Below are 26,759 nucleotides of genomic sequence, written 5' to 3' on the forward strand. Positions count from 1 at the left end.
CTGTTGCAACTAAATGCTGCCCTCTTTGTAAAGTGAATAAATATACATCTCCTTTACCAAATCCCTGTCCTGTGGTTTTGTTGAGAGAGCCCTTAGACACCTAAGGGTGGTGGTGAAGGATGAAATGCCCTGTTTGTACAAACCAGTTCTCTCACGGAAGAGGAATACAGCTTCATAGGTTACAAGGCAAAGTATCTGCAACTCTGGTTACTTAGCTTCTCGTTGCACTGGGGCTGCAGTGTTGTCTTGAGAAACAGTGGATTGTGTCATAGGTTAATCTGATGTGTAGCTTTTCAAGTAGTACTGATGTTCCTGTAGACAGACTGGCTTTGAATCTGGTGAAAGAGGGATGTGAATGACAGTCTGGTGCATCTCTGGTGAGATGCTGAGCTCTTGGGGTGTGGAGTAACAAGAACAGTACCTGTATTGCAGTTGTACAGTGTCCTACACAGCTGTGTCTCAGCTTTTCTAGAAGGCAAAGCAGCACTGTGGGTTTGGGTCAAGCAGTGGGCTGACTACTTTGCTGTTAGTGTTGGATTATGGGTCTGTGTTTCAAGTCAAGGTGGGTGTTACCTGTGTCCATCATTTCAGCACAACAGAAACCTGTTGCAGGAGAGGAACCGTCGTGGAAGAACCTGGCAGCAGAAAGAGGAAGGGAACATCTGTGACTTCTCAACACAGATTCTGTGAGCCTGGTTCAGCAAGTTGGTCAAATGGCTCTGAATTCTGCTCTTTTCTGGTGTCGGCAGCCAGGTCACACTGTGTCCTCTGAGCCTTTACTTGCATCATCTTCAAGCAGCTATCCTGTGTGAAACTGGGTATGGCAACTGCAAGCAGCTGGGGTCCTTCCAAAAATTACCTGCACCTGAGGAGTTGATAACTGACTGTTCTGTGCACTTTCTAACCATTAAAACTGCTAATCTGTCTGCATGAAGTATCAGCCAGCTGATAGACTAAGCATTTATGTTGTCTTTCAAAGATGCAACATCACCTGGAGGAAGGGGTTGGGAACTGAGCAGCCCTGCCTTGCAGCCCTGATGCTGGTGTTTGTATGAAGGAAGGGAGTCAGGAAGGTAGACCAGCTGCTTGTTCTGAGCAGTGGAGTTTGTGGGGGCTTGTATAATGTCTAAGATGTGTCCAGTGCAAGTCTTAGTGGTTAAACAGTCAGCAAGTCCATGAGGTAGAAACTCTGATGTGTACTGCTTTTATATGCCAAGTGTGTCTTGTGTTCCATTTATAGGTGTGTATTTAACGCTTATCCGGGCACCTCTGCACAACGTGAGGGGTACTGCTTTGCTGTTTTTATGTGATGATGGCCTAATTTCCAGATTGCTGCAGTAAATGACATCTGCAGTAAGGAGCGATACCACAGCTGACCAGAGGGTGTCACAGCAGCTTCACAAAAGGTACGTACCTTGGCTGTCAAGAACAGCCTGTGAAGTGTGACACTCAGGATGGCATCGTTTTAGCACTGCTGAATGCATCGTGCTGTGAGACAGTGTCAGTCACAATATCCTCTCTTATTATGGTTCTGCTTCCAGGGGAACTTCCTACTATGCCAAGGGTTTGTGCTGAAGGTGCTTGTTGCCTCCCTTGCAGTGTGGTACTGGAGTAAGAGCTGCCCCTTTGGGATGTGCACCTGTGTATGGAACTTTTGCTTATGGTTCATCAGTCCAACTTTTAAAAAATTCTCTTGCTAGTGGCTTCTCCTGTCCCTTCTTAACTATCTTAACAACATTGTTGTTAGAAGAAGCAAATGGCAGCAAAATGTACGCCGTTAGAGATGGAAAAGGAAAGATTCAGGGTGCATAACTAGTCCTTGGGAAATTCCTTGTTACTGGGAATATCAGCAAGTAGACATTTGAGAAAGTACTGAGATAAGGTGTATAGCCTTATAGGTAAGTTTCACTTGAGGCTATTAACACAGATTCCATCTCCAGGGGACTAATCCATGGGGAATTAGCTTTTGGGATGCTGGTTCCCTGTCCTCTGTGAAGAGGGGGTTGGAGAGAGGTCACTGCAAACAGTTTCCTTGCCTGCGTGTCTGGCCTCACTGCTGTGGGACCTTGAGGGACCATCCAGGAGGTGGGCTGTGGGAAAGTCCCATATGCTGTGAGTTAATTAACCAGGACTAGCTTGAAACTTCAGTTTCACTTCAGAGAGCAGTATGATTGATGTAGGGAAATATGATTCCTCCTAGTTTGCTCCAAGTGGATGACTTCACCTAGGTGCCAGGCAGCCGTACCCTTCCTGTCTGAGATGCTACTCACCACCTCCCTCCCGGAGCGTGGGTTCCTTGTAAGATCAATAAGAGCACAAAGAAAATCCTGCTTGGAAGAAAGCCTGGGTCTCTGCCTAAGGAAAAGCCCGTGTGCTTCTCTGTGCTTCTGTTCTGGCAGCAGGACGTAATGCTGTTTTGCAGGGAAGGATGAGAGAGAGGAAACGAGATTTGTGTGAGTGGATCTCTCATTATCTAAGAGGGGGAGTGAAGTCACGGTCAGACCTGGAGCCTATCCAAAGCTCTTCTAATCACGGAGATGGGCTTAACTAGGTTATTTCAAATGTCTTGGCTTGGTAATGAGCACTATAAGTTATTTAGGCATATCTTAAGGAATTAATGGTACATTTTGTCCTTGAGAAAAAACGCTTCCTTCAAGCTCTGCGCTGGCTTTGTGAGAATAGTTTGTCTCCGAGCTCCTTGCATGATAGTTACTGCACTCAGGACCCCTCAATCTCTGTGTCTAAGCTGGAGGGCTGCTTGCTTTCATCAGCATGAGAGCGCGCTTGTCTGTCAGCTGTTTCACCAACTTCCCAAAGGCCCTGCAACAAAACCCCTGCAGCACTTTGCTGCCTGCTGGCACGTTTCGGGAGGAGCAGGTTTGTGTGCTTGCTATGCTCTCCTGCACATAGTAAGCCCATTCTTTATATTCAGCTGCTCGCCAACGGGGGGCAATAAATGATTTATAACCATGGCAGCAGTTGCTGTGGGAAACTGGCATCAACAAGGAACTTTCTCGTGTCCACGTCAATGAAACTACGAAAAATCTTTCCACTCTGCATCAGGTGAGACCATCTGTGGTGCCTCCCAAGGATTTGGTGTAGAGGTAAGTCAGACAGAAATGGTATCACATGCAATGTCTGTGACAGAACCGATGACTCTTTAAACTGGAAGTTCCTGTGATCAGATAGGATCTTCTGCCACCATCTGGGCTTTCTCGGAAAGCAGCTAACAGCAAAGATTTGTAGAATATGCTTTTGCTCGAGTTGCTCTGTGTTGCTTCAGAGATCTCTGTGATGCAGAAAATCTTGTGGTGTGATTAGGGAACATGGGCATCCATAGCTGCTGTTCCAGCTGAGGGGCTTCCAGCACTTTGCAGGCTTGGGTGCTCTCCAGACTTGCAGTCCTCTGAAGTATCGTCTTGCATTCAGACTCCTCAAATCAAGGCGTACAGCTGAAATACAGTTTGTAGGGATGATTAGGGGAGCGACAAGAAAGAAGCAGACTCTTTAGTAGAACCTGTGGTCATAGATACTTAGAGAAAGGAGATTTAGGTTGAATATAAAGAAAAGATTTTTACTGTGGGGGTGGTGAGGCAGGTTGCTCAGAGAGGTGGTGGGTGCTCTAGTCCTAGGAGACACCCAAGGTCAGGCTGGATGGGGCTCTGAGCACCTGGTGGAGCTGTGGGTGTCCCTGCTCACTGCAGGGGGTTGGAGTAGATGGTTGCCTGGGAACTGTTAAGTCGCAGCCTGAACCAGTGATTGAGCACCTGGTGAAGGGGTGGAGCCAGCCCTGGGAGCACAGGTGCAAGCAATTCACCCATATGACCTCCCTAAACTCATTTACAGGCTGGCAGCCAAGAGGGAAGGATCTCTACTTGGAGACTGTTTCCTTTAGGGTATTTTCCAGTGAACCCTTATCTTTAGAGCAGGGTAAGCTGTTTCTTTTTTGTTATCTGCTTGTGACTAATTCTCATTGCTTGGGTTATCTGAAAATTGGTCAGAGGTAGCTACATACCTCTATTTTTACACTATGCAAGAGTCCTTTCCAGTGCAAACAATTCTACAATTAAGGATTTGGCAAAAGGGTATGTTTATGTGAAGTAAACTAATAGGATGAAGGGATGGCTTTTCTGGGAAGTATGAACTCTGGAGGAGTTTCAAAGTGGCGATTCCTTTCCTACAGTTTCTGCAATTCCAGTGAAATTTTTTATATTTATAGAAAGGATTTTTCTCTATCTATAAATAAATTTTTGTCTAACTAAGGTTGTTCAAATGGAGAACCCTATGTAAGATGCTGAAAGCTGCACCAACTGTTGCTTTGTAGAAGGGACTGATAACTGTTTTGTGCCTCAGTTCATGTTTCATGTCCAGGACAGGAGAGAAGTTAGCACTGACATTTCTATACAGAAGTCTGAGCAGAACAGTGTTCCCAGTGCTACCAAAATGCTGTGAGTAGGAAAGCACCCTATGCACACCAATGGATGATACACATCGATAACAGTGCTGTAATCTGAACTGTCTGAGGAGTGACACTGGCTGTCCAATTGTTTCCCCTGCTGAGCCAAGGCAGAGAAACTCCTATTGCACATCAGGAGGGCTGATACAAGTTTTGGGACCGTGGTAAACATAAAAGGTTTTTCTAGCCATCTTTTAGCTCACAGCTCCAATCTGCTGATTGCTTTGCAGAACAGTGAGGGAAATATATGTGATACAAAACCACTGGGTGCTCAGCCTGTGTCTGCACTGCTGGCAGCTGTCCCCAGCCCTGTGCTCTGCTGCACAGACAAGGTGTATTCCTGTGGCTGTGCCTTCTAGCTCCTTGTCTTGCACTGCATGTGCGTGTTGTCTCTGTGGGAAAGCTGTTGCAATGTGCTTAAAATGCTGGGATGGCAGAAAAGAAGGGACTGGTGGTGATCTTTTTTTTTTAAATGTAAAACAGTAATAGCACTTCTGGGGATGTGCAGAACTTAAGTGTACTCAGGGACCATAGCAGATGACAAGTGAAGCCTTGTGAGAATATATATCTACAGAAAAGAGAGTTAAATAAGCATGGTCTGTGTGTCCAAATTAATTTGTAAAGTGTGTTTCTCTGGTGTGTGAAGTTTAATGGTGTGCACAGAACCTTAGCTTTCATCAATTTGCTTAAGGGTTCCTGTAGTTCCCATGACTTCAGGAGGCAGCTTGAGAAGCAGGCCTGCTGTGCCTGATGTCACTGTGTGACTCAGGAAGGAAAGGCTTGCTTTGGCAAGGTGAGCTTGTGTAGCTTTGAGGCCTGGGATTTATTTTCTCCCAAGGATTTAAGATTAGAGCTTTAATTGCATCTGATAAGAAATGCTCTGAACATCAAAAATAGTGCTTGCTGAGTGGGGCTCCCGGTGTCATCGCATTATAGCTGTTGAAGGTTTACAGTAGATCCCCCTGTACGAATCTTCCTTCCATTAAGCCCCGAGTCAGCTCGATGCTTCCAGCTGCAGGATTGGTGTCTCCAAAGGTTGCCTGTTCTCCTTCCTCTTGGAGTCCCTCTGTTTGCTAGTCCTTCCTTTATCATTTCTCAGTTGCCAGAGCCAAACGTAGCATCATTTAATGCTGTTTTGAATCATAGTGCTGTAATATCTTGAAGAGAGGGGAGAACTGGGGGTCTCAGTTGCTCCAGCTCTCATCTGTGATGTTTTGCATTTCTGAAGTCTGAAAGGGTTTCGGGTGTGGTTTCCTAGGGCTCAGCTCATGCTTGGTGTTTAGAGAGGGAAAAAAAACTGACAGATCAGAAGGGGGAGGTGTGTGGGAGTGCAAGAAATCCTCCTTCATTAGAGATGTGGGAAACAAAAATGGGTGACTGTGCAGCTCTGACACGTGCCTCAGAAGGAGAGCTTGAATGTAGCCCTATCATTCCCTTTCAGAAACATGAATACAGCAGTGAGTGTTGGGGATGTTCTGGCCCCAGAGTGGGCTCTCAGGGGGGATCTCTGCTTCAGCCCTTCTCTTTGTCCCACTTGGTGCTCACAGAGCTGTTTCTCACACTTTTTTCCTCATTGCTATGCAGCCTTTTTCCTTTTCTTATGTTCAGAGAGTTCAGACATCAATGTGTGCTCTGATGCTGGAGTGTGCACCTGGTTCTGGAGTCGTTACCATCACCTGTTGGCATTGTTTATGAAGAAGGTATTCATATGTAAATAAACTGCTGATTATGTGGCTGCAAATGCATGTGAAATCAGCTGGTTGAAAATCAGAGGTTGGTTTCTAAGAGGGATAAACTTGCAGCTGATTTAACAAGCTTGTTTTGCAGAGGGCAGAGGTGAGGTGTGCTCAATCACCAATATCACAGAATCGCAGGGGTTGGAAGGGATCACAGGAAATCATTGAGTCCAACCCCCTGCTAAAGTACTTCCCTACAGCAGGTTGCACGGGTAGGTGTCCAGACAGGTCTTCAGTATCTCCAGATAAGGATGCTCCACAACCTCTCTGGGCAGTTGTTCGCTCTTGCAGTAAAGTTCTTCCACGGAACTTCTTATGTTCAAGTTTTAGGCCATTTCTTCTTGTCCTATTGCTACACACTGAGAAGAACCTGGCCTCGTCTGTTTGCTTCCCACCTCCCTTTAGATATTTATAAACATGAATCAGATCCCCCTTCCCCTCAGTCATCCATTTCCCCAGGCTGAACAGATCCAGGTTACTCTGCCTTTCCTCATATGGGAGATGCTCCAGGCCCTTTATCGTCTTTGTGGCCTCTTGTTGCGCTCCTTTTAGGAGATCCCTGTCTTTTGTTGAGCTGGGGAGCCCAGGACTGGCACAGTACTCTGTTCCAATGCAGCCACATTTAGAATAGAGGGGGAGGATCACCTCCCTCAACCTGATGGATATATTCTTTTTGATGCACCTTCTTGGCCACGAGGGCACACTGCTAGCCCTGTGAATTGAATATGTGAACTGACAGACTGGATTCGTCTTAAGTAAACTGTATTGTTCAGAAACCCATCTCTGAGGGTCCTGGACTTGATATTTTAGAGAAAGGCACCAGAGCCCCACGGTGGGCAAATGCAATATTTCATCCCAGTGGAGGGCACAAACTCAGCTGCGCTCTGCTTTGCAGTGCTGTGCGTGAGCCTTTTCTAAATCTATGAATTAAATAAGAGTTCAAGATCCTCGAGCAATCTGGTTTCCAGTCACATTGCTGTGTAGAGCCCTTCTGCTCCCTAGGAGCCCTCCTTCAAAGTTCAGCTGTCCCAGGGAACAAGCAGATGAACCCATCCTTGATCTGCTGAGCACCCCTACCTCCCCCTCATGGAGTCACCCCAAGACCGGGCTCACTTTAAATCAATTTTATATAAGCTCTTAATTACACAGCTTAAAAAAACAAACAAACAAAACACACACACACACACACAAAAAAAAAAAAACCAGGAAGCAATGGACAGATGTGCAGCAGGACAAGGCATTGATTCCTTCTTGGAAAGAAGAGGGGAGGGGTAGGGGAGCGATGTGCAGAAATATTTAACTGTTCAGTGCCATGTAAGAGCATGAATTTTTGGCAGGTGGTGAAAAGACGTTGCCAGTATGTTAAATGTGATGGGGGTTGTGGCAAGCAGGCAAAGCACTGCAGTGTGCTGCTTCTTCCTCTTCTCCCACTTGCTTCCCCAGAATACGGTGGTTTAGTCATACTGTCATAGTGCCTCCTACTCAGGTCCCGGTCTGCCATCATATAACCTTCCTATTGCATCCAGCTAAAACCCAAGTAATGCAGTAATGGGCTGGAAGCTGTTACTGCTCGCTTCTTTTCCTGCCTTCCAGCACAATATGGTTTGTGTTCATCCAGCAGTTCCTCAGGAGAGACAAGTGCAGTGTTCTGGTTGGGTGAAACAAGGGCTGGGCTGCTGGTGGACAGGCATAGATCCTTCCAGAAGCTAGGGGCACAGAAAAGCAATGTCATCCTGTGTTTGAGCAATGACAGGGCCCTGAGTGTCTGTCTAGTAAGATGTGCTCACAAGACCCTGGTGCTGATAAGCATTATTCTGCAGCAAATCACTGCTTTGTCCAGACCTTCAGGCTTACTAAATGTTTTATGATGAAAAACCAGTGGAGTGGGCTGAGTGGATTGCCTTATGTCTTTATGAATACAAGATGTGATCACATTGTGATATTACTGGGGAGGATCTGTGTTGTGTTTGATGGCGTGTTTTGTAGTCACATACAGAATGGTGGTCACCTGGAACAGTGTGAATTGCTCATCCTGCTTCCTGTTGAGCTCCAGGACTCTTTTCCGAGCATCTTTCCAGTCCGATTCTGCTTAATTTATGAGGTCTAATGAGATTGTAGCCCATGGTACTAAGGACAAATTGCCTGCAGAAGTCAGATGTATTATGATTGCAATGTGTTCAATTAATTTAGAGGTGGTTTGCCTCTGTCTAAGTGCAAGGGGCAGTTTGGTGGTTGAGATTTGGTTTGGCCACGGCTAATACCACACCACTTTGAAGTAGAACAGCACTTAAAGATGCACGGTATATGTGGAAGATACACTGCGTCTTTGGAAGGCTTAGGAGGCTGATCCCACATTTTGTCTTCTGCTGTCTTGAAGCAAGCAGTAGGCTGCAAATTCCAGAGTGACTGTGGGAGAGCTGCTGCTTTATTTCCCTCCATTTAAGCAAGAATGCTGGCAAGCTGCCTTCCCTCCCCCGAGAGCCTCATCCTCCAGGTTTGTTTGCATGCTGCTCGCTGAACGCCTAAAAAAAGGAGCCAATCAGATTGCATTTGCCTAATACATTAATGAATCTGCTTAGGTGTCATCAGGTCTAATGTCTTAGTGAGCGGTGACAGTTTAATGCATCGGGACCGCATTGCTGAGGAGAAGTTGCAGGGTGGTGGATTGCCAGAGGTGTGCTGAGACCTGCGGACTTGGGGCTGGGGACCCAGCGTGGTAGAGTTAAACTTCCCCGGGTACTAATGGAAGCATGTAAACAAAAACAAAGGTGAAGGTAGGTCTCCCTTCTTGTCATTCTTGCAGCAAGCATTTTATTTATTTTGCGGTTAGTGCCCTTTGCCAAAGGAACTCAAACTCTTTGGCTGGCTGCATGGGAGTATATTTTACTTGTGTGTGTTTACTGGAGTTATAGTCGCAATAAAAAATTTTAAAGGGTCCCTTGAGAAGACAGAACTATAACAGCCTTTGTTATTCCTAGCAGAATGCATGCAAAAACAAACAGATTAAATCCATGCGAGCTCCTTCCCTGCCTCCAGTGGGATGGACCGATGGCTCTGGAGCGAAGGGTTTTTTGTGCAAAAGCTACATGAAGTTTTACACTTCTGAGAAAGCCTCACTCTCATCCTCAAAGAAACAGCGTGCTGCACTTCTTTGCAGACCAGGAAGACTGCTCAGCTGGGAGCTGAAGTGAGAGAGGTGTGAGGTGGATGGCTGGGTCTGTCCAAGGAAAGATCTGTGGTTTTACTAAGTCACGTGCAGCCAGATCTGCTTTAAGTGCCTGGTGTACCAGGTTTGTATCTCTGCAGCTAGCCTCTGTGTTTTCCTCTTTGCTGGCTGAACTGGTGGCACAGGGTGGTCTCTCCTGGGCAAGGCTCTGCTGCTGAATGCTGTGCCAGGAATGTGCACAGGTGTGGTGCGTGCTTCGCCTCTCCGCAGCCCCTCTGCAGCTCTCCTTAGGGCTTCTGTGGGTACCAAGAAGACACTGGCATGACGTTCCTTTGCTTTACTGGGTAGATCCTACAAGTTTGGACACAAATGTATTACAAATATTAGCCAGATTATCATTTTTAAGTGAATATCTAACAAGGAAAGCATCTGACAAAATGGGAGCAGCTTGTTTCAGATGGTTGCATGGCTTTGCCAAGTGTTTTCAAGCATCTCAACTACTGTTCAGCTGACAATTGTTTTGATCTTTTCTTTATCTGTTTTGTGGAAAATGAAAGATCACAGCTCATGGATGCATTTGGAGAAAAATCTTTTTATCGAAGACTCTTTTTTTGTATTGTTTTAAAAACGCACAGATGACAGACTGCATGAAGAAGCCTGGTTCCACATTGTAGGCTGTGCTCTGAAGGTTGTTCCCTGGTATTTAAAATGAATTACAGTTTTGCTAATGGGAATGAATTAAGACCCAAACTGTCACGTCCTCTTGTGGTTTCCTATAGCTCCTGTGGTTTAAAACACAGACAAACACATACACAAAACAAAAGACTTGAGTAGCCAGGATCCATCCATCCTAGAGGTGATGGTAGTTTTGTGGTAAACCTTTTGCCCCACAGACTCAGAGCTCTTTGGCAGCTGTAGAGAGGAACATGCCCATGCCTGAGTCTCCAGAGGAACCTGGACACAGGTGTAACCTTGTCATTATACAAGGTTTCAAGGGCATATCTTTGGATGCCTAGCTTGATGTTCCTAGGTACAGTGCAAATCTCCACTGTCATTCAATTATTGCTCAAAACTCATCGAGGTTGGTAGAAGGAAGTGCCTTTGTTCATAAGGAGCATCAATTGATGCCCCAGAGCACAATTCTATCCCATGTAGGAATCTCAACTTTTACTCATCCCTTCTGCTCCAGAGGCAGCATGTCTTTTAAAAACATACGTTGCTGAAGTCTCAGGAAATGTTATCTGGGTGATGCATTTTTATATTTGAGAAGAATGGTAAAGCCCTGGCTTTGCATTAAGATAATGGTACACCCCTGGACATTCTTGTTCTCACTCAGATGAGGAATGGAATGACACCATGTCAGGAGCAGGAAGAAAGATTTGCTTCGTTAGCAGCTGCCACAGTGCAGTAGTGGGATCCACAATGAGTTGGCAGTCACCTTACCCAGGCACTGGTTGTGAGTTTTTCTTCCTGCCCCCAAAGCTTTCCTTTCTTGGTGCTCAACGGGTCTCTTCTAAATGTCCTCATCTTTCAATTACCTGCCCGCCTTTAGGTGCAGCCATAAGGCCTAATTTTGTGTGGAGGCAGGAATTGCTTCAAGCTCCGCCAGCGTAGGATTTATGGCATTTCAATAGGCTCATTGGTTGCTCTTTGCTGTGAATGAGCTCTGCTTTGTGCTGAAGGCCTGGTGCACAGCTGCTGGTGGCAGAGAAGGGCTGGCTGCTAAATGAGCTGTTCCCTCTGTGCTGCCACCTCACAGCATTCCCACCAGCAATCCCCCATACCTCATTTCTGGCATCTCATGGAAAATGATAGTGCGGCCATTTTTCATCCATCATTATTCCTTGCTGTGGGCCAGTGGCTGGAAATAATTTTCCACCTGGGACTGATGGAGATAATGCGTTTCAGAAGAGGAGTAGTTTCACAAAGCATCCATAGGCTATGCACTGCGGCTGCTTGCTTTCAGTGGGGTCAGGATCAGCCCCACGATTTCTGATATTTCTACTTCCTACAAAGCCACGCAGAGCTTTCTCCATTGTAGGCACAGAGTTCTGTTTAAAACAGTGAAGGTAAAATGGGGAACTTATCTACCACTGCAGTCTTCTCCACGACTTTGCAAGGCTTTGTAAATATTCAGCTTTGTAGCTCTTTGAGAAAAATCCACCTTCCTGTACCTATTTTTCCTTCCCTTGGTGCTCAGGCAGCTAATTTCTGGAGCCGCAGGAGAATTGAGTGGAAAGCCATTAGCAAGGAAATTGAGCTCTTCATCTCCGTTGTAATAACGTTTTTCAATGTGGGAGCGTTTGGAAGAAGCCTTCCCATCTGTTTGAGGTGGGTTGTTACCTGCTGGCAGGTTTGGGCAACTTCCAGCTTGCAGTATGCTCCCTGCCAAGCTCTTACCAGGGATTGATGCAAGTTGGAAGTGTTTTTCAGGGCCTTTCAAAGCTGGTGGCAGGTAGAATAAGTTGCAGGCCTGACTTCTCTTTCTATCTTCAGTCTCAGGCACCTTCAATGTATAGATTTGCCACTATCATTGCATGGATTTTTCAATAGCTGAAACAAATCTTTTATTTATTACATTATTTTTTGCTGGCACTGCAGAAATGTTGGTCTGTAACAGAGGTTGGCTGGGCTTTGCCCACCTCCTGCCTCTCCAGCAGGCCAGTACAGACACTGTGGGGTGAAAGCTGTAGGAGCTGAGTTTGGTTTTCAAAAGGATTAGGGCTGAATTCTGGCAAAGCTGGGGAGAAGACTTTGACCACACCATGCTCGCACACTGACCCACATGCCCTGCTTTTGAAGTGGCTGCATGATATTTAGACCCATAGGAAAGTCATGTTTTTACTGTGTATATTACTCCCCAGACTTTGTGTTAAGGATATGCAAATTTATTTATTCTTTTTTCCTCGTGTTACATGAAAACCATTCTATTATGATAAAGTAAATGCCATGCAACTTGTGCTGGATAGCAGGTGCCAGCAGCTGGTTTCTCTGCATCCACAGCTGAGGCTCAGCTCTGTGTGGCTGCTGACTTTTCAGGTAGCCAGAGTGACCAGACAGTGACTTGCCACATTTGGCAGTGAGTTAAAGCTTGCAATTAACCAATATGCAGTTAACCAGATTAGCAACATAGGGAACCAAACAGGCTTAGCTGAAGACCGTGCAATCCTAAATGAATTAGGTTGGAAGTATGGTGTGTGCAGTGCCCTGAGTCACCAGAGGGTGCCTGCAGGTCGGCTTTGTGCTGAGGTAGGGATTCACCCTTTGGAATTAGAGTTACTCCAAATGGACACCATTTTACAATTGGATGAGGGTAATTTAAGAAAAATATCAAATGTTCAGTTTTAAAACTTTTTTTTTTTTTAATGGAAGTGGTTGAAACAAGCACTTTTTCACCCATCACATCAATTTTCATAGAATCACTGAATGCTTGGGGTGGAAGGGACCTTAAAGACCAGCCAGTTCCAACTCCCTGCCATGGGCATGGCTGCCAATGTATGGTGTGTTTTGTGTATTACTGGCTTCTAACTGCTTGGCATGAGGGTGCGTCCCCCACACACCTCTCCTGTCGTTATTTGGATTATTTGATTTATTCTCTGTGACACCATTTGGTGGGGGGGGAAGGAAGCAGAAGACAGTGGCCCTCTCAAAGCCCTCAGGGCCCTGCTGATTTGAGTCTAATTAATAAAGAAAAGCCAGGGAGGTCTTGACCAAAGCAAGAGGCAGGTTGGAGAAAGGCAGGTGCAGCAGTATCTCTATTCATCCTGTTTTCTGCCTGTTTTTTTCTCCGTTAGGAATCCAGGATTAAGAAATGAGTATTTAAAAAATAAAAAGCCTTCGTGTCACTCACATTTTTTTTCTGTATGTTGGTATTTCAGCTCACATCAATTTTTACCATTGGCTCAGAACCCAGCTTGTATTTGTTAGTGAAGCTCATCTGTTCCCTCCCAGCCTGCAAAGCTTCATTGGCACCTTCGGTGCTAAATTAATAACCTGCTTCTGCTCGTTGTCACATAACCAGAAGGTCTGCATAAACCTGCTGGCTCCAGACCAGCTGTGTGCTTGGGTCATTTCTCCTGTAGGCTCAAATGCCACACAGCGTTGGTTGCCCTTGCCCAGTGCACAAATGAGGTTGCCATGGGGAAAGCCCAAGGGTTCCCAACCTAGCAGTGGTTCCTGAGAACAAAATAAGAAGCTGTATGTGTGCTGTGAGGCTGCTGCAAAGGGCCATGCTGCCCAGCAAGTATGCTATGTGAAAGAAAAGATGTCGAAAGGGGTAACTATCAGGTTACAAGTGTGTAAGGTGGCATTATTTCCATCCCTGCTCTGGACAGCAGAAAAGCTCTGCTTAGCCCCAAGGCTTCTCTGCTGCTGTAGGAAAATGCAGCCTGAGAGCAGGTTGCTGGTCAAAGCAGGGAGAGCAGAGGTTTAGCCGAATACATCCAAAATGTATTTGTTAAAATGAAGAGGCTGTGCTTCATGTGTAGGGATTTCATGGCAAGTAATTTTGTTAACCTACTGGGAGGGATGCCTCAAGGAATGGCGCTGCAACCAGGTTCATTTCTAGGCTGTCTGTATGCACGAGACACTGCTCCTGCATTGTGTCATTAAGGGTCTGCAGGTGACATAACGTGGCCACGTGGGTGATGCTACCCGAGATGAAGTGAGATGATGTGAGGCTGAGCAGTGAAGGTACTCCTTTCTCCTCTCACAGCAGCAATTTTTTCTTCCATTTTAGGAAGAATGAAATAAAACTTTGTCTCCCTGTTTTTCAGGCTAAGCATATGGGCTGTTGAATCTGCCTCACCAGCAGAAGGGCAAGGTGTGTCAGTACTCCAGGCCGGAGACTGGATGCTGGATACTGCCAGGTGGTCTCAGTCTGACAGGCTGACAATCTTTGCTCAATTTTGGTCATTATTTTGGTGGTTTAATGAGGATCACACTTTTCAGTTCTCCTAATGTTGCTTTCCCATAGAGTTGCTCATTTGAGATACCCAGCAGCTTACATTTTTTGCTAGAGCTGAGCTGGTAGCTTGTTACTCAGCTTAATTAAAGGGAACAGATTGAACACCATACCAGGGAATATCTTTTGACTAGGCAGTGCCACTGCCATGTTATGGAATTGCCCCTAACCAATGGCTCCTTTAGATGACCTGTGCTTGTAGAAAGAGAGTTCCCTGGCCTGAAGGATTTATTGTCCAAGAAGAAAACCAGGAGAGAGCTGAACAAGCAGCATTTCTGCTATGCTGTTTTTACAGGCAGGAGCTGCATGAAATTAAGTCTTGCCTGCAGCCTGCAACAGAGTTGAGGCAGAGTTTTCCTAGCCTCTCTAACAGCATAAAGCAGTGCTGGAGTCTGAGGCAGTTCTCTGCTGCTTGTTTGTAGCAAAGAGGAAAAACTTTTTTGAGAATTCTCCTGTTTTGTGCAGGTAATGTCACACTTGGACACCCACGTGCTGTAGTTGGCCAATTTTCTGCCATCCTGTGATGTATAGGCTTGTTATTTTCTCATGGTCCTAATTACTCGGCCTTGGAGAAAATGAAAGTCTTGGGAGGTTGAAATTTGCCTCACTGTAAGGCTGAATCCTGGAATCCTACACTGTTGTTGCTGACAGAGTGATTCAGCAGAGGCAGGAAGATGCTACCTATTGGCTTGGATGCTGGTTTGCTGACTGAGTTGTCAGCCATTTCCCCATGTCACAATGGGCTGACTGTCCTGCTGGGAAAGGATTGCTGATGTTTGTTTTTTATTTGTTTTCCTATAGGAGTTCCATTACTGCACATTTTTCCAGGTAAAAATCCTCTTGGTGCTTCTCTGTTAGCTTGCAGGCTGCACAAGGGCTCAGTGCTTGGAGGGAGAATTCCTTCTTTTCAGAATATTCTTGCAGATGCTCTCCATCCAAATCGTGGCACAGACAGAATGAGCTTCTGTTCCTTGTCATTAACAGGGAACAGCGCTGCACTTCTGCTCAAAATTTCTCTTTTTGTGTGTGTGTTTGTAAAAACAGCCAGTGCTGATTTTGTTATGGAACCCTCCAAAACTTGCCACAGAAATGATGGAAAAGTCATTATTTTCACATTTGAAAAATAGCTTTTGAGTAAGCACAGCAAGAACAAAACGTGCAGTTGTAAAACCAAGCATCTGTTCATCTTCATGTAGTTATCCATAGCAGAGAGGTATAATGTATTTGCAATGAGGGTGGTGCAAAATTCTCGTTTAGTGGAGATGGCAGGAAGTGTGGGACACTTGGGCAGAATTATTTTTCCTCTTTTGCTAATCTTCCCTGAATACAATGCTTTTTGTAGGACTGGCATGGATTTACACCAATCCAAACAAGAAGGTTTCCAATCTCACGCTGCTGATCCAAGCACAAAAGTTGTCAAATTCTTAATCTTGTGGCAAAGGGGGGTGGAAAACTTCCTCTTCCTTTTATGAGTTGCCAGTGATGCTTTGCTATTTGCTTGTGCGCTGTGCTTTGGGTGCTGCTGATCTCCCTGAGGTGCTTGCTGGTGCAGCACCTGAGGAGCTGCCTGCCAACACTGCAGGCAGGAGATATTCTTCCAGATTTCTTCAGAGAAGCGGTTGCTATGCAGCCTTGTTTATTCCTGGCACGTGACACTGTTTGCTTTTGGAGCTAGTGCACCTGGCCGGGTGGGCCGATCTCCTCCTGGAGGAGGGGGCTGCCTTGCCAATGGCTGTCCCAGCTCCCGGCTTGGGAAATGCAGGCTCTGGAGCACCAGAAATCCTTGTTGCCTTGTGGAAGGTGACCTGCAGCAGGGATTCACATTTCTCAGGAGGATTATGAGCTTCTCGGCATGGAGTGAAGCTTGCGAAGTGAAGGCCGCAGCTGTCTGTGAAGGAGGTTGGTGAGCAGCCCTGGCTGCTTCCTGCTGCGGTGGGAAAGCAGCGTGTGGGGTGGTGGATAGAGGAGGGGAAGGCAGGCCAGGCAGGGGCTGCTGAGCAGCTGATGTTAATGACAAGGAAGCCACTCTTCACATGAAAAGGGTCAACGTGATTCTTGCCATGGCATAGCAGCAGAGCGAGAGCCCTCAGCTCAAGCACGACATCCCCTCTTTGCTGCACACAGGAAAAGAGAGAGTCCCTGCCCAGCTGCTCCAAATGGGCTAAAAGCACAGACTGCACTTGTGGTCCTTCTGGAGCTCACAGTGTTGTTTTCCAAGTAAAACCAAGGGAGGTCAAAATCAAATCTGCTTTCTGAATCAGTCACTGCTGAGGGTTAGGGCACGGTTCTGTGGTCCTGCTGTGCCTGCTCATCCCTGTGGGGTGGTAACCAAGTCTGCTTTGGACATGGTTTAAATGGCTGTGTTTCACTAAGTTGAACCTTGGCGCCTCACTTAAAAGGGTGAGAGGAGAAGTAGAATTGTGTTTTTTTGTCTGTTTGCTTTTTCCAAGCAGAGAAAGAAAGAGAACCTTGCATAACTTTCTGGCTGTCTGATCCTAAAATCATAGCACCTGATGAACAAACTTTCCTTCAGCTTGGCCTCTGTTTTCAGAGAGGTTTATTCCAAGAAGTACAGATCTCTGAGAACTAGATCTGTTGAAGGGTGAGGAGGGAAGAACAACAGCCTGATATACCTTGTGTTCCTTTTGGAGTGCAGAGATGCTGGCCTGCTTCAGCTGCAGAGTGGGGCCAGACCAAGTTGTGAAGGGCTTAGAAATGAGGACTGTCTGCTCATTATCACTGCTGTTGGCAGGTTTACTCTCCCTCCATTTCTTTTTCTCTCTCTGGAGAGAATATCTTTGCTTCCCTTTTCTCCCTTCCTTTTCTTCCCTCTCAGTGTAACTGCAGGGACCACAGCTGTGATGACAGCAGCAGCCTCTTGCACTTGTGCAGTGCTTGTCACACTGAGGATGTCCTTTTTGGAGAAGCTTCCAAGCATCATTCTCATATTTCAGCTGGAGATGCTGACCTGTAATCAACTGAAGTTCATGCATGCAGAGGTCGTGTTTAGAGGCTCTATTTTCCTGACCTTAAGATTTACATTTTGCTGCAGGCTGGGTGGCAAGCTGGCAGCAGAGTTCACGCTGTCCACTTTTCATCCTGTTCTTCAGCTTTGTTTGCTTTTAGCAGCAGCCTGTGGAGGTCTGGGAATCCAAATGCTCACGGAGTTAGGTGATCTGGGAGCTGAGGTGAATGGAGACTTTAAAAATGTCAGTAATGCTGGAAAGGTGGACTGAGATCCTGAATGTGATAGAGGGATGTTTAAGTGCCCTAAGGAGCAGGGAGTAAATTCTGAGCAGTGGGAACTGTTGTCTTTCAAGGTTTGTACAGCACTAAGAAGAGCACTAGGACTTAACAAAATAGATACAAGAGTAATAAAATGGACAATTAAACCCATCTCATTAGAGCCTTTGTGCTCCCAGTGCTTGTTACTCGCAATGAAAAATTTTGATACGTAACTCAGATCCCACAGCGCTGCTGAATGAGATTGGTTCAGGTTGTTGCAAATTTCCCTGCCTGGTGGTTACACAGAACAGGACAGAACCCTTGGGATGCTTCTTGGAGCTACCTCGGAATTATGCAGGTGTCTGTGACAACCTGCCGTAGTCAGAGTGCTTGCACTTGTTTGTGCCTTTATGAAAGATGCAGGGAACGGTATGGGAGGCCACACAGGGAGCAGTGCATGGGGCAGAGGGCGTATTTTAGCGATCCTTTACTACTGAAGAGGCAGGGATAGGGCAGGAGAGCTCTCTTTGCAAGGCACTGGGGAGACATGCCTGATACTTCCAAGGAAAATTCAGTCACAAGAAGCCAGTGCAATGCCCTGTGATGAGCAAAGCCCTGCACTCAGGACCCTGTGGTTTCAGAGCTGTAGCCGAAGCACTTCCATAAAGAAAGTCCTTCCAATGCTTTTGGTCAAGGTTATGCTCAAGGCAACGAGTCAGTGTACTTGGCTCCTTGTTACCTCATTGTATCTAACCAGCACAGGAGCCCACAGAGCAATCCATCACCCACTGCTGGGGAACTGGCACCTTTGGTCACAGCTCCAACAGAGACCATTACAAGCATGTGTACAGTGCTCACATAACTGCTGTGTCCAGCAGGACACCTCATTAGAGCTGGAATAAGGTTCGGCTAGAAGGAGTTGATGAGGTTTGGCATTCAGACTAGCTTATTCCTAACTCTTGATTCATTGCCCTAGCTAAGCTGCTGCTTATGGTAACTCTTGTTTCATGGCTGAGAAGCCCTGCTCTGCTGAGAAGCAGCCCTAACAGGAGCTTTGGAAAGGGGAACTAAGTTTAAAGACCTTCCAAACATGAGGTGAGGGCAGAACACATTAAAAAAAGGCAACGTGTGTTTGCTGTGCTGGGAAGCCACCAGAGAAATAGGTTGTTAGTTAGAGACGACAGTAATGATAGTATTAAATAATCTCTATTTTCATTTACTGAGTGCTAATGATCCAAATAAGCTGAAAATCCCAGAGGATGTGTTTCCTGTGGATTAACCCAGCAAAATGGCAAGACATACAGTTATTGTATAATGAAACATCACCAGGGCTTGGAGCTGCTCGGATGCATTTTTGCTCCATTTTCCTCTTCAGAAAGCCAGTTTTTAGCATATTGTTTACATATCAGTGGTAGAAGAGGAATCCTCCACGTGAGGCTGCAGGAAAACTGCTCTTCCATTATCATTCCAGACCTTGTGCAGTCTTCTGTTCCTTTTATCCTCCTCAAAAAAATGAGGTGACCTTCTATAAACATACATTTGGGGTTTTCCATAACATGTAGTTGGCCTGCATTGAGAATTCAGCCCTGGATTGAGGCAATTAAGCCTCTGGGGCTATAACTAATGTCTTTTCCATTTCTGTTAGCACGTAGGGCAACAGCCTGGCAGAAGGACAACACTGAGGCATGGAGATACTGGCCTCATGTTGAATCAGTTTCATTGCAGAATATGTCAGTGGCAGAGGGAGCCTTCTGTCCTACTTACAAGATACACTCATTTCTGGTACTTACTGCTTTCTCTTGGGTATTTTTAATACTTTCAGCAATGGGGCATGCTCAGCTTCATTTGGGAGGTGATCTCAACCAGCCAGAAGTGCCACTGATGTATTTTCTAGATATTCATCCTACACGATGAAATCAAAGGCAGTATATCTTAACCCCTGCTTTATGCCACTCACAGTGCCACCTCTCATTCCTTATTTTAATGTGCACAGTTTGAAATAGACTGAGATTTGTATTTTAGGAATATTTAGCGTCTGACTTTCAGTAATGGGAGTCAGACTCTAAAGACCCTCTCAGCATCTTTGTTCCTTGACCTTAAGCTGTTCTCTTTGAATTTACTTAGTATAACAGAAAGGTTTAAAGTCAGAAATGGGTTAACAGCTAACTCCAGTCTGTTTGGAATTGCTTGCTTTATTACAGATGAAGCCATTGACAGCTTTGGAGGAGATGTAAATGTATTGGGCAGGGGATGGGGCTACAGGGCCTTGCTGCTTATATGAGCATTTTCTACTGTAAATTGCTTGAGGACACAATTTTATCTGATTGTAAGTTTGACTGATAGTAGGGTACCTAAAGTCCTTGCTCAGGCGTTCTTTGTCACTTGTTTTAAGCTCACAGAACACGATAATAAGTTCCTGCTTTTTTTCTCCCATCAAAAGCAGAGGTGTCTTTTCCTGCTGTAATAGTTTAACTGAGCTGTTTGTGATTGATCCTCCTGGCTGCACTTAGCTACTGTGTGGTTGCTATTCTTTCTGCAGAGCTTTACAGGCGACTATCAGTAGATTTGAAAAAGCAATTCCCATTGACATCCTTCTGTTTCCACTGACATTTATAGGAATTTTACTGTTGACTTACCATGCTGACCTTTCATCCTAAGATATGCTCTGCAAAATGCCCTTTTACCTCTCTGTTTAAGCTGTAAAAAGTAGGCCAACACAATTAAAGAAGTCGAAGCTTTATATGGTGACTGAAGCCTCTGCCAGAAGGTGAAAAGAAATCTCCAGAGCTTAGAAAGCAGCCAAATTGGTAAGGAAATAGACCACAGGAGCTGAAGCTGCAAAGTGTTGCTTTTTGCTGTAGTACTGCACAGGTGGGCAGAGAGTGAACTCTTTACTGTTGTATATCTTGTGCCCTGTTACACTGCCTGAAAGTCCTCTAGCCCTGTGGGATGTACACTTGCTGGTGTTAGCAGGGAAGATGGTTTCTGGACAGCTGACATCCCTGGTTATGGCTCATGCTCCAGGCTCAGGCTTTCTGATGTGTCAAGAGATGTGTCAAGAGGTTATGTCAACTGCTGTTCTCCTCCCTTTCCCAAAAGGTGGCAGATCTGGAAGCATCTGGCCTATGGTTTGAGTTGTACCTCAGAATTACTCATGGATGTGTCATAAAAGCTGATCTAGCCCTTTCTACCCCTTCTCAGATGGGGAAGGGGTACATACCAATCGGATGACCATGTGCCCCACTGTAAATGCAGGTATGCTTGTCTTGAAAATGGAAACCATTCTGCCCCTCAGATTTTTTTCCATTATTGGTTGTTCTTGGTGTAGAACCACTTCAACATTACAGCTCTTTATCACTGAACACATGGAACTATAAAGCTCCAGTGTGCGGTGCCAGGTCTGACAGCGCTGAGTGTGGTGAGAAAGTTGTTTTGGCTGCCATGCCCATCCGGCCATGGAAACAGCAGCTGCTGGGCTGGAGTTGCACTTCCCTGCTCTGCTGTCAACAGTCGTCTTCCAGTATTTGGCTGTGTTTCTGGCAAAACATAGAAAATGCAGAGCCTGAATGTATTTTTATGGTGCTTTAACGCTGCCTGGCTTGAGCAGTTTCCTACCATGTTCCACGCATGACACCACAGGGTAAGGGTGATGGCTGTTAGCTGTACTAGCAGTGTCCTTTTTCTATGCAGGCTCCTGATGCTGCAAAGGACCCCAGTGGCAGCTGTGTCAGGTCCAGTGACAGGCACCACGTGCAGCCTCTCGTCTGGACAAAGCCTATCGTCCCCCCATGGCAACAGAAGATAACTTTGCAGCAGGTAAAGGGCTGCAGCAGATGACAGACCTTCTAGCTCTGCAGCCCTGCTGCAGCAGCCTTTGGAGCACGTTTACCCGCAGCAGAGATGCTGGTGCACAGGAATGCTGCTTGTCTCAAGGAGGCAGAGCCCCTGCAAAGGCTGCATTCACAGCACTGATCACATAGCTCCGGAGGTGCCGGCTGTGCTGGCAAGTGCAGCAGCTATTCTTCATTTTGCAGGAGTGAGAGCCCAGCCTTGGAGGGGAATATATTGGCCAGGATGAAAGGCAGGGAAACATGCTGTACATAGCTTTGAATTTTCAGGAATAACTAAGATCAGAAGTTTTCTCTGAGCCAGGCTGTTTTTCTTTTAGTTGAGAGGAAGCATCTTTGAAGCAGGGAAAAACTCCAGTAACAGTGAAATAGAACAAGGGAGAATGTTTGGATGGACAATTTGCATCCTACAGATAGAATATCCCAATAAGCTCATTGAATACAGGGGACATCTAGTGCACAGTCCTTCTCTTAAGTATAGCACCTAGTGATTAATTGTTTGTGCCCTAGTAATTCATTGTGGAGGGACGTAAAAACTAAAAAAAATGATTGGAAATTACAGAAAGCAAAGAGCTTTCAAACCAGATTTGTAAAGTAGCAACTCAGTAGATATTGCCAAATTCTAGATACTTTTGCAGGTTGTCTATCCTTTGAGAAGAGACGATGAAATTCTGCAGCCTTGGATAGGTAACCAGAAAAACGTGTAATTTTCCAGAGCATTCAGCTGTCAAAATGCTGGAATGCAAGCACCTCTCTAGACATCGTGGCTTGAAGTCACTAAGGCTCTTGAAGTCAGGATCGTAAGTTAATATTGATGTGTCAGTCTGATATAGAAAAGGGATGTCTGTTTATCTTTGTATTTTTTCCTGCTCTTTCTTTAAATGCTGCAAATTCAAGTCACTTGTATTGTCTTTATTTTAAAGCTAAGTATGATGCTCCTGTTGCTGTCTACTGTGGGAGCGTCCCAAAAGTCAAACCCAGATGCAGAGCTCTGCGGGCTGGAAGCATTGATTCAAACTTGCAGCTTTGTGGCAGCAGATGGATTACTGAAGAAGGAGGTGAGGATGGAAGGTGGTTTAATGTGTGATGGCAAACTCATCCCGACAGAAATCCTGCTTTTAGGAAGAAATGGTCGTTAGAGGTCAGTTCTGGTGCTTCTGTGTCAGAACAGGTAGCTGACAGGGATGTGGATGATCCTGCCCTCCCCTGGAGGTGCTCTTGGCATCACATCTCTATCATCAGTTCGTTACACTTTATCAGTGGTATCCGAATGATGACCACTGCCAGCCATGATAGGGACTGCAGCCCTACTGGCCTAAAATTGAGCATTGTCATGTGTTACCAGTTCTGTATCTACCCATGCTATTGGTGCACACCTTGCCACTGGTATTCCAAGTTCTTTTTCTGCTTGCCCTTCAGATCTAACCTTGTGTATTGGATGATGCCACTGGTGTGGTTTGCTTGCTTACTAAGATGTCTCTCTGCTTTGAACTAAAACATGTAGCACTGTGCAGATCTTTACTGATGGTGTTCACTGAAGCCAAGGACTGACATGGGAATGGTTGGTTGTAAAGCAGCGAGGTTAACAACTAACACACTCCTTCCTGTTCCATACCTAGGAGCCATCTCTTCCCTGGAGGGCTGGGACAGCAAGGCTAGTGTGCAGGACCTTGATGCTGGGGCTGGAAGCAATCTCTCCTCCCTTCCTCATCCCCAGGAAAGGGAGGTGAGCAGTGCTGCCTTGGAAACTACTCAGATCAAGGACAAGCTGAAAAAGAGGAGGATGTCTGAGGGCCTGTTAGCCCCACAGAGAGGTAAGGCTGGAGCCTGCCCGCTCTTCAGAAGGAGGCAGGGTCTTTCCCAGCCTAGAGAGCTAGTGCGTATTACCACTGAACATATCTCCCTGTGCGCGTCCTCTACAATAACCTTCCTTGCTCCATCTTCCACATAGCCCTCTCATTGCTGTAGGGCCATACCTGCATGCTAACTGCACCGCTGTATACCAGATTTCCAAGAAATCTGTCAAATGTAATATCTATTCCAGGTGCTTTGTGTTTGAAACACTGCTTCTCTTACATTGCGTCTCTCTGTTTTGCAGGCCTAACTGACAGCAGTGACCTGAAGGAGCTTGCCTTAAAGCCAGCAATTTCCAGGTCAGCTTCCCAGAGGCTCCTGGTAACCTCCAAGCCCGTGCCCCCCATCCAGAACAGTCTTCCTCCCCTACAGCCTGGCTGGATGAGCAATGGGGAGCAGGAGCTTAGGGAGGATGGCACAGATCATGGTGGCAAGGAAGGCAACCACAAAGAATTGACATCAGAGGTACGGAAACAAGATAAATCACATGTGGTGGATCTTCAGTTTACTCCTATGGGCAGAGCTCTGAGATCCTCTTTCCCCATTGTGTGAGCACAGGGTGGCAGCTGAGCCAAGGAGGAGCTCAGGTGTCTCTTGCATTTCAGGCTGTCTTTGCAGCATGCTTACAGCATGCTTTGTGTCCCCGGTATATGTGAATAGGAGCATACTTCTGTGCTCTCTATGAACTCCACTTGTGGTTTTATGACCAAGAAAAACTATCAGCAGGAAAATATGTTTCACCTGGCCAAGCGTATCCTTTTACAGTTAGCAGATACACATTTCTGTGAAGCATCTATGGCTGTTATTGTTGCAGGTGTACCAGTGTATTGGCAGCTTCTTATACCAGCTCTGGTTTAGATACAAAAGACGTTTGCTGGAGCAGACAGTCCTGCAAACTGAACTTTGAGTTCCAAGTATAGCAATGTACTTCTGCACAGTTGCTTCTAGCAGTATTGCTAGAGCTCAGAAGCCTCTGTGTGGCTTTGTTGCTTTCTGTCTGCCCAGGGTTAAATGATGGGAATTGGCACTTCTGGCCAGGAGAAGTGGAGTCCAGGCTCTATCCATGCAGCTGGCTTTGCAGGACAGACAGGAGGTGCACTTGTTTTGGTTTTTGTCATGATGGGCACGAGAGGGCAGAAGAATAGCAGCTTTAGTATAAAGAGGAAAAATAACAGAAGGTTTGTGCACTTCAGCCCTGCAGTTATGGGACCATATGTATCCCCGACATTAACTCTGTTGGTTTCAGTGGAGATTGAACAGATCCTGATTTGGGTCTTTGGCCACAAGAAGAATGATGGGGTACTATGTAAAGGAGCTCTGCTCCCACCACTGCCCTTCCTAGCTGTGGTGTGGGGAGCGTGAAGGGGTGACGTTGCCAAGCTGAATGATTTCAGCAGGCAAAAAGCCCTTACGCAGAGTGGCAGGGTAGGGAGTTCTGCTGAACCTAATAAATGTCAGTGAGCCCGCAGTGATGAATTGTGTGGGATCTGGAGAGCACATTAGCATCTGGACCAAAAGGCTGATAGGGAAATGTTGAAAGGGCAGCAGCAGAAAAAGAATTATGGCCTTGAAAAAAGCAGGTTTTGACAGTATGCAAAATGACTTTGTGGGGACTTGGCTGGGGCTCAGTAATGGCTGGTGGGCATCTTTGGACAGCAGGGGGATAGCGATCTAAACCCATTTCAATGCCATACGAAAGTTAATAGAGGTGACACCACCCCAGAACATCCTATCTACCAAGCAGATTGCTGCCACAGAGGTGAGCAAAGGGGGAGAGCTGTCAACAGCATGGGACATGATCCCTTTTTCACCATTTGACTTTCCATTGGCCATCCCAGGCCAAGACATGCCAACAGTTTGATTCATTTTTTCCTAAAAGTCTTAGGAAAGAGTACAGCTAAACTGCTTGTGGCATCAAGTGCTTGGGCTAAGCACCGTGCTCTCCTATTTCCAGGCTTCACTGCAGCTTCTGTACTGCAGTGATGAGGAAAGGAAGAAGTCACTGGGGGTGGCTTTGATTCCTCCCATCCCCAAGTCAGCAAGACCATCTGATGGGGATCCTGGCAGCACTGAAATACCTCTCCCAAGCTTGCAGCAGCTGGTTTCTCAAGAGCCCCTGGAGATGAGGTAAGCCAAAGTGTCTGCCTCTGGTATTCTGTTCAACTCGCACATTCCATGAGGTTATTTTCCACAGCTGACTCTGCAGTGTATTTGTACAAACTTCTGTGTATTCACCAGACTGTGTATCTATAGTGATCCAACGCGTCAAACCCAACATCATACTCTTTAAAGAGCAGGCAGGGGAAATGGAGACAGGACTTCTGAGGAACTTAAGAGCAGATGCTCTGCTGGATTCTGATACTAATTCACTTTTTAATCCTTGTGATGCCATTTAGGAGCTGTACTATATAGATCTGAATCCAGCATCTGGTTGTGTGTGTGAACTTTGCCAATATCTATACCTGTAAGAAACCAGTATCTGTACCTGCAAAAATATGCCGGGACAAATATTAGCTATTATATAGCTGCCTACCAAATTTAGGTGCTGCTTTTGTAAGTGTTGCTTCTAACTCCTCTTTATTTGGGTCTTTGATGTGGAATGAGAGCAAGGATAAATCTGTTTTTGGATGTATAATCCTATAGATGTGTAATATTTACCTATGGTTTTAAGATCAAAAGAGCAGGGTGCTAGGGAACAGTTACAGAGCTGTAAATGATGGACAGATACTTGGGTATGCTTAGGGAAATCTAGCTGCCAACTTTATCCTCATTGTACCTGTAAATAAGGACTAACAGAAACACAGTTCCAATTAAAAAAAACTTCAGTATAGCACTGCAATCTGAATACATTATGTACCAGCTGAGTTGGAAGAAAACTCTTCCCTCTTGAAAGAACAAGGAGGTGTAATACTATTCTAATGACAGAGCTGTGGTATTATCATCTGTACCAAGATACTGTCATCAGTTTAAATCACGACCCAGCAAAGTTAGACTTCTGCTGCAGTGTAGATGTAGCTGTCTCTCTGTACAGACTGAAGACTGACTTAACATCTCTTGCTGATTCAGAAGGGCGTCTGTAAAAGAGAGAGCCACTTAGCTCCAAAAGAGAGACAGCAGAATTGGATCTTGAACGCCCACACTGAGGAATCTGATTCCTGCACTTCAGCTGGAACTAGATGTTTCAGTTGGAGCTGTGTGACTTTACAACTTGAAAGCTTAATGGCAGTTAATGAGCTTTTCATATCACTGGTTTTATGGGTTGCATATCTTTCTTCACCGGAATGATTTTGCTAAGGAACTTTTCCTCCTTTAAAGCTAACCCTCTCTTTTCTCTCTTTTCTCCTCGATTTTCTTAAGGCCAAGATCAGGCAGCAGAACAGAAGAGAAGACCCCTATGTCTCTGGGTAGGTACAGGTCATCACTATCCTAAAATGATCACGAGAATCCTGACCTATGGTTGGCACTGTGAAATTCCTGTTGAAAACTATCCTGTAACTTTTTGTTTTCCTTA

The 26,759-nt window shown here is 45.8% G+C and overlaps 1 protein-coding gene across 11 annotated transcripts in view; it reads left to right on the forward strand.

Annotated features, from left to right (window-relative positions):
- Positions 1 to 381: 381 nt before the first annotated feature.
- Positions 382 to 26,759, forward strand: part of TOGARAM2 (TOG array regulator of axonemal microtubules 2) — a 51,552-nt gene continuing 25,174 nt past the window's right edge. For 4 of the 11 annotated variants that reach the window (XR_016463910.1, XR_016463909.1, XR_016463911.1 and 1 more), the window contains exons 1-6: positions 21,320 to 21,362; positions 22,318 to 22,452; positions 23,014 to 23,208; positions 23,493 to 23,713; positions 25,203 to 25,375; positions 26,606 to 26,652. Coding sequence is in view for 8 of the 11 variants with exons in the window: in XM_090134731.1 (XP_089990857.1) it covers positions 21,335 to 21,362; positions 22,318 to 22,452; positions 23,014 to 23,208; positions 23,493 to 23,713; positions 25,203 to 25,375; positions 26,606 to 26,652 (799 nt within the window). In the remaining 3 variants the exon portion in view is untranslated. Of the gene's footprint in view, positions 1,407 to 2,807; positions 3,105 to 8,772; positions 8,967 to 13,529; positions 13,635 to 15,983; positions 16,221 to 20,556; positions 20,802 to 21,236; positions 21,363 to 22,317; positions 22,453 to 23,013; positions 23,209 to 23,492; positions 23,714 to 25,202; positions 25,376 to 26,605; positions 26,653 to 26,759 lie in introns of those variants that run through there. The other 7 variants (XM_090134735.1, XM_090134734.1, XM_090134732.1 and 4 more) reach the window with 7 other exon arrangements.

This window comes from Phasianus colchicus, chromosome 2, assembly GCF_987193195.1.
Source record: "Phasianus colchicus chromosome 2, bPhaCol1.hap1.1, whole genome shotgun sequence".
Taxonomy (NCBI): Eukaryota; Metazoa; Chordata; class Aves; order Galliformes; family Phasianidae; genus Phasianus; species Phasianus colchicus.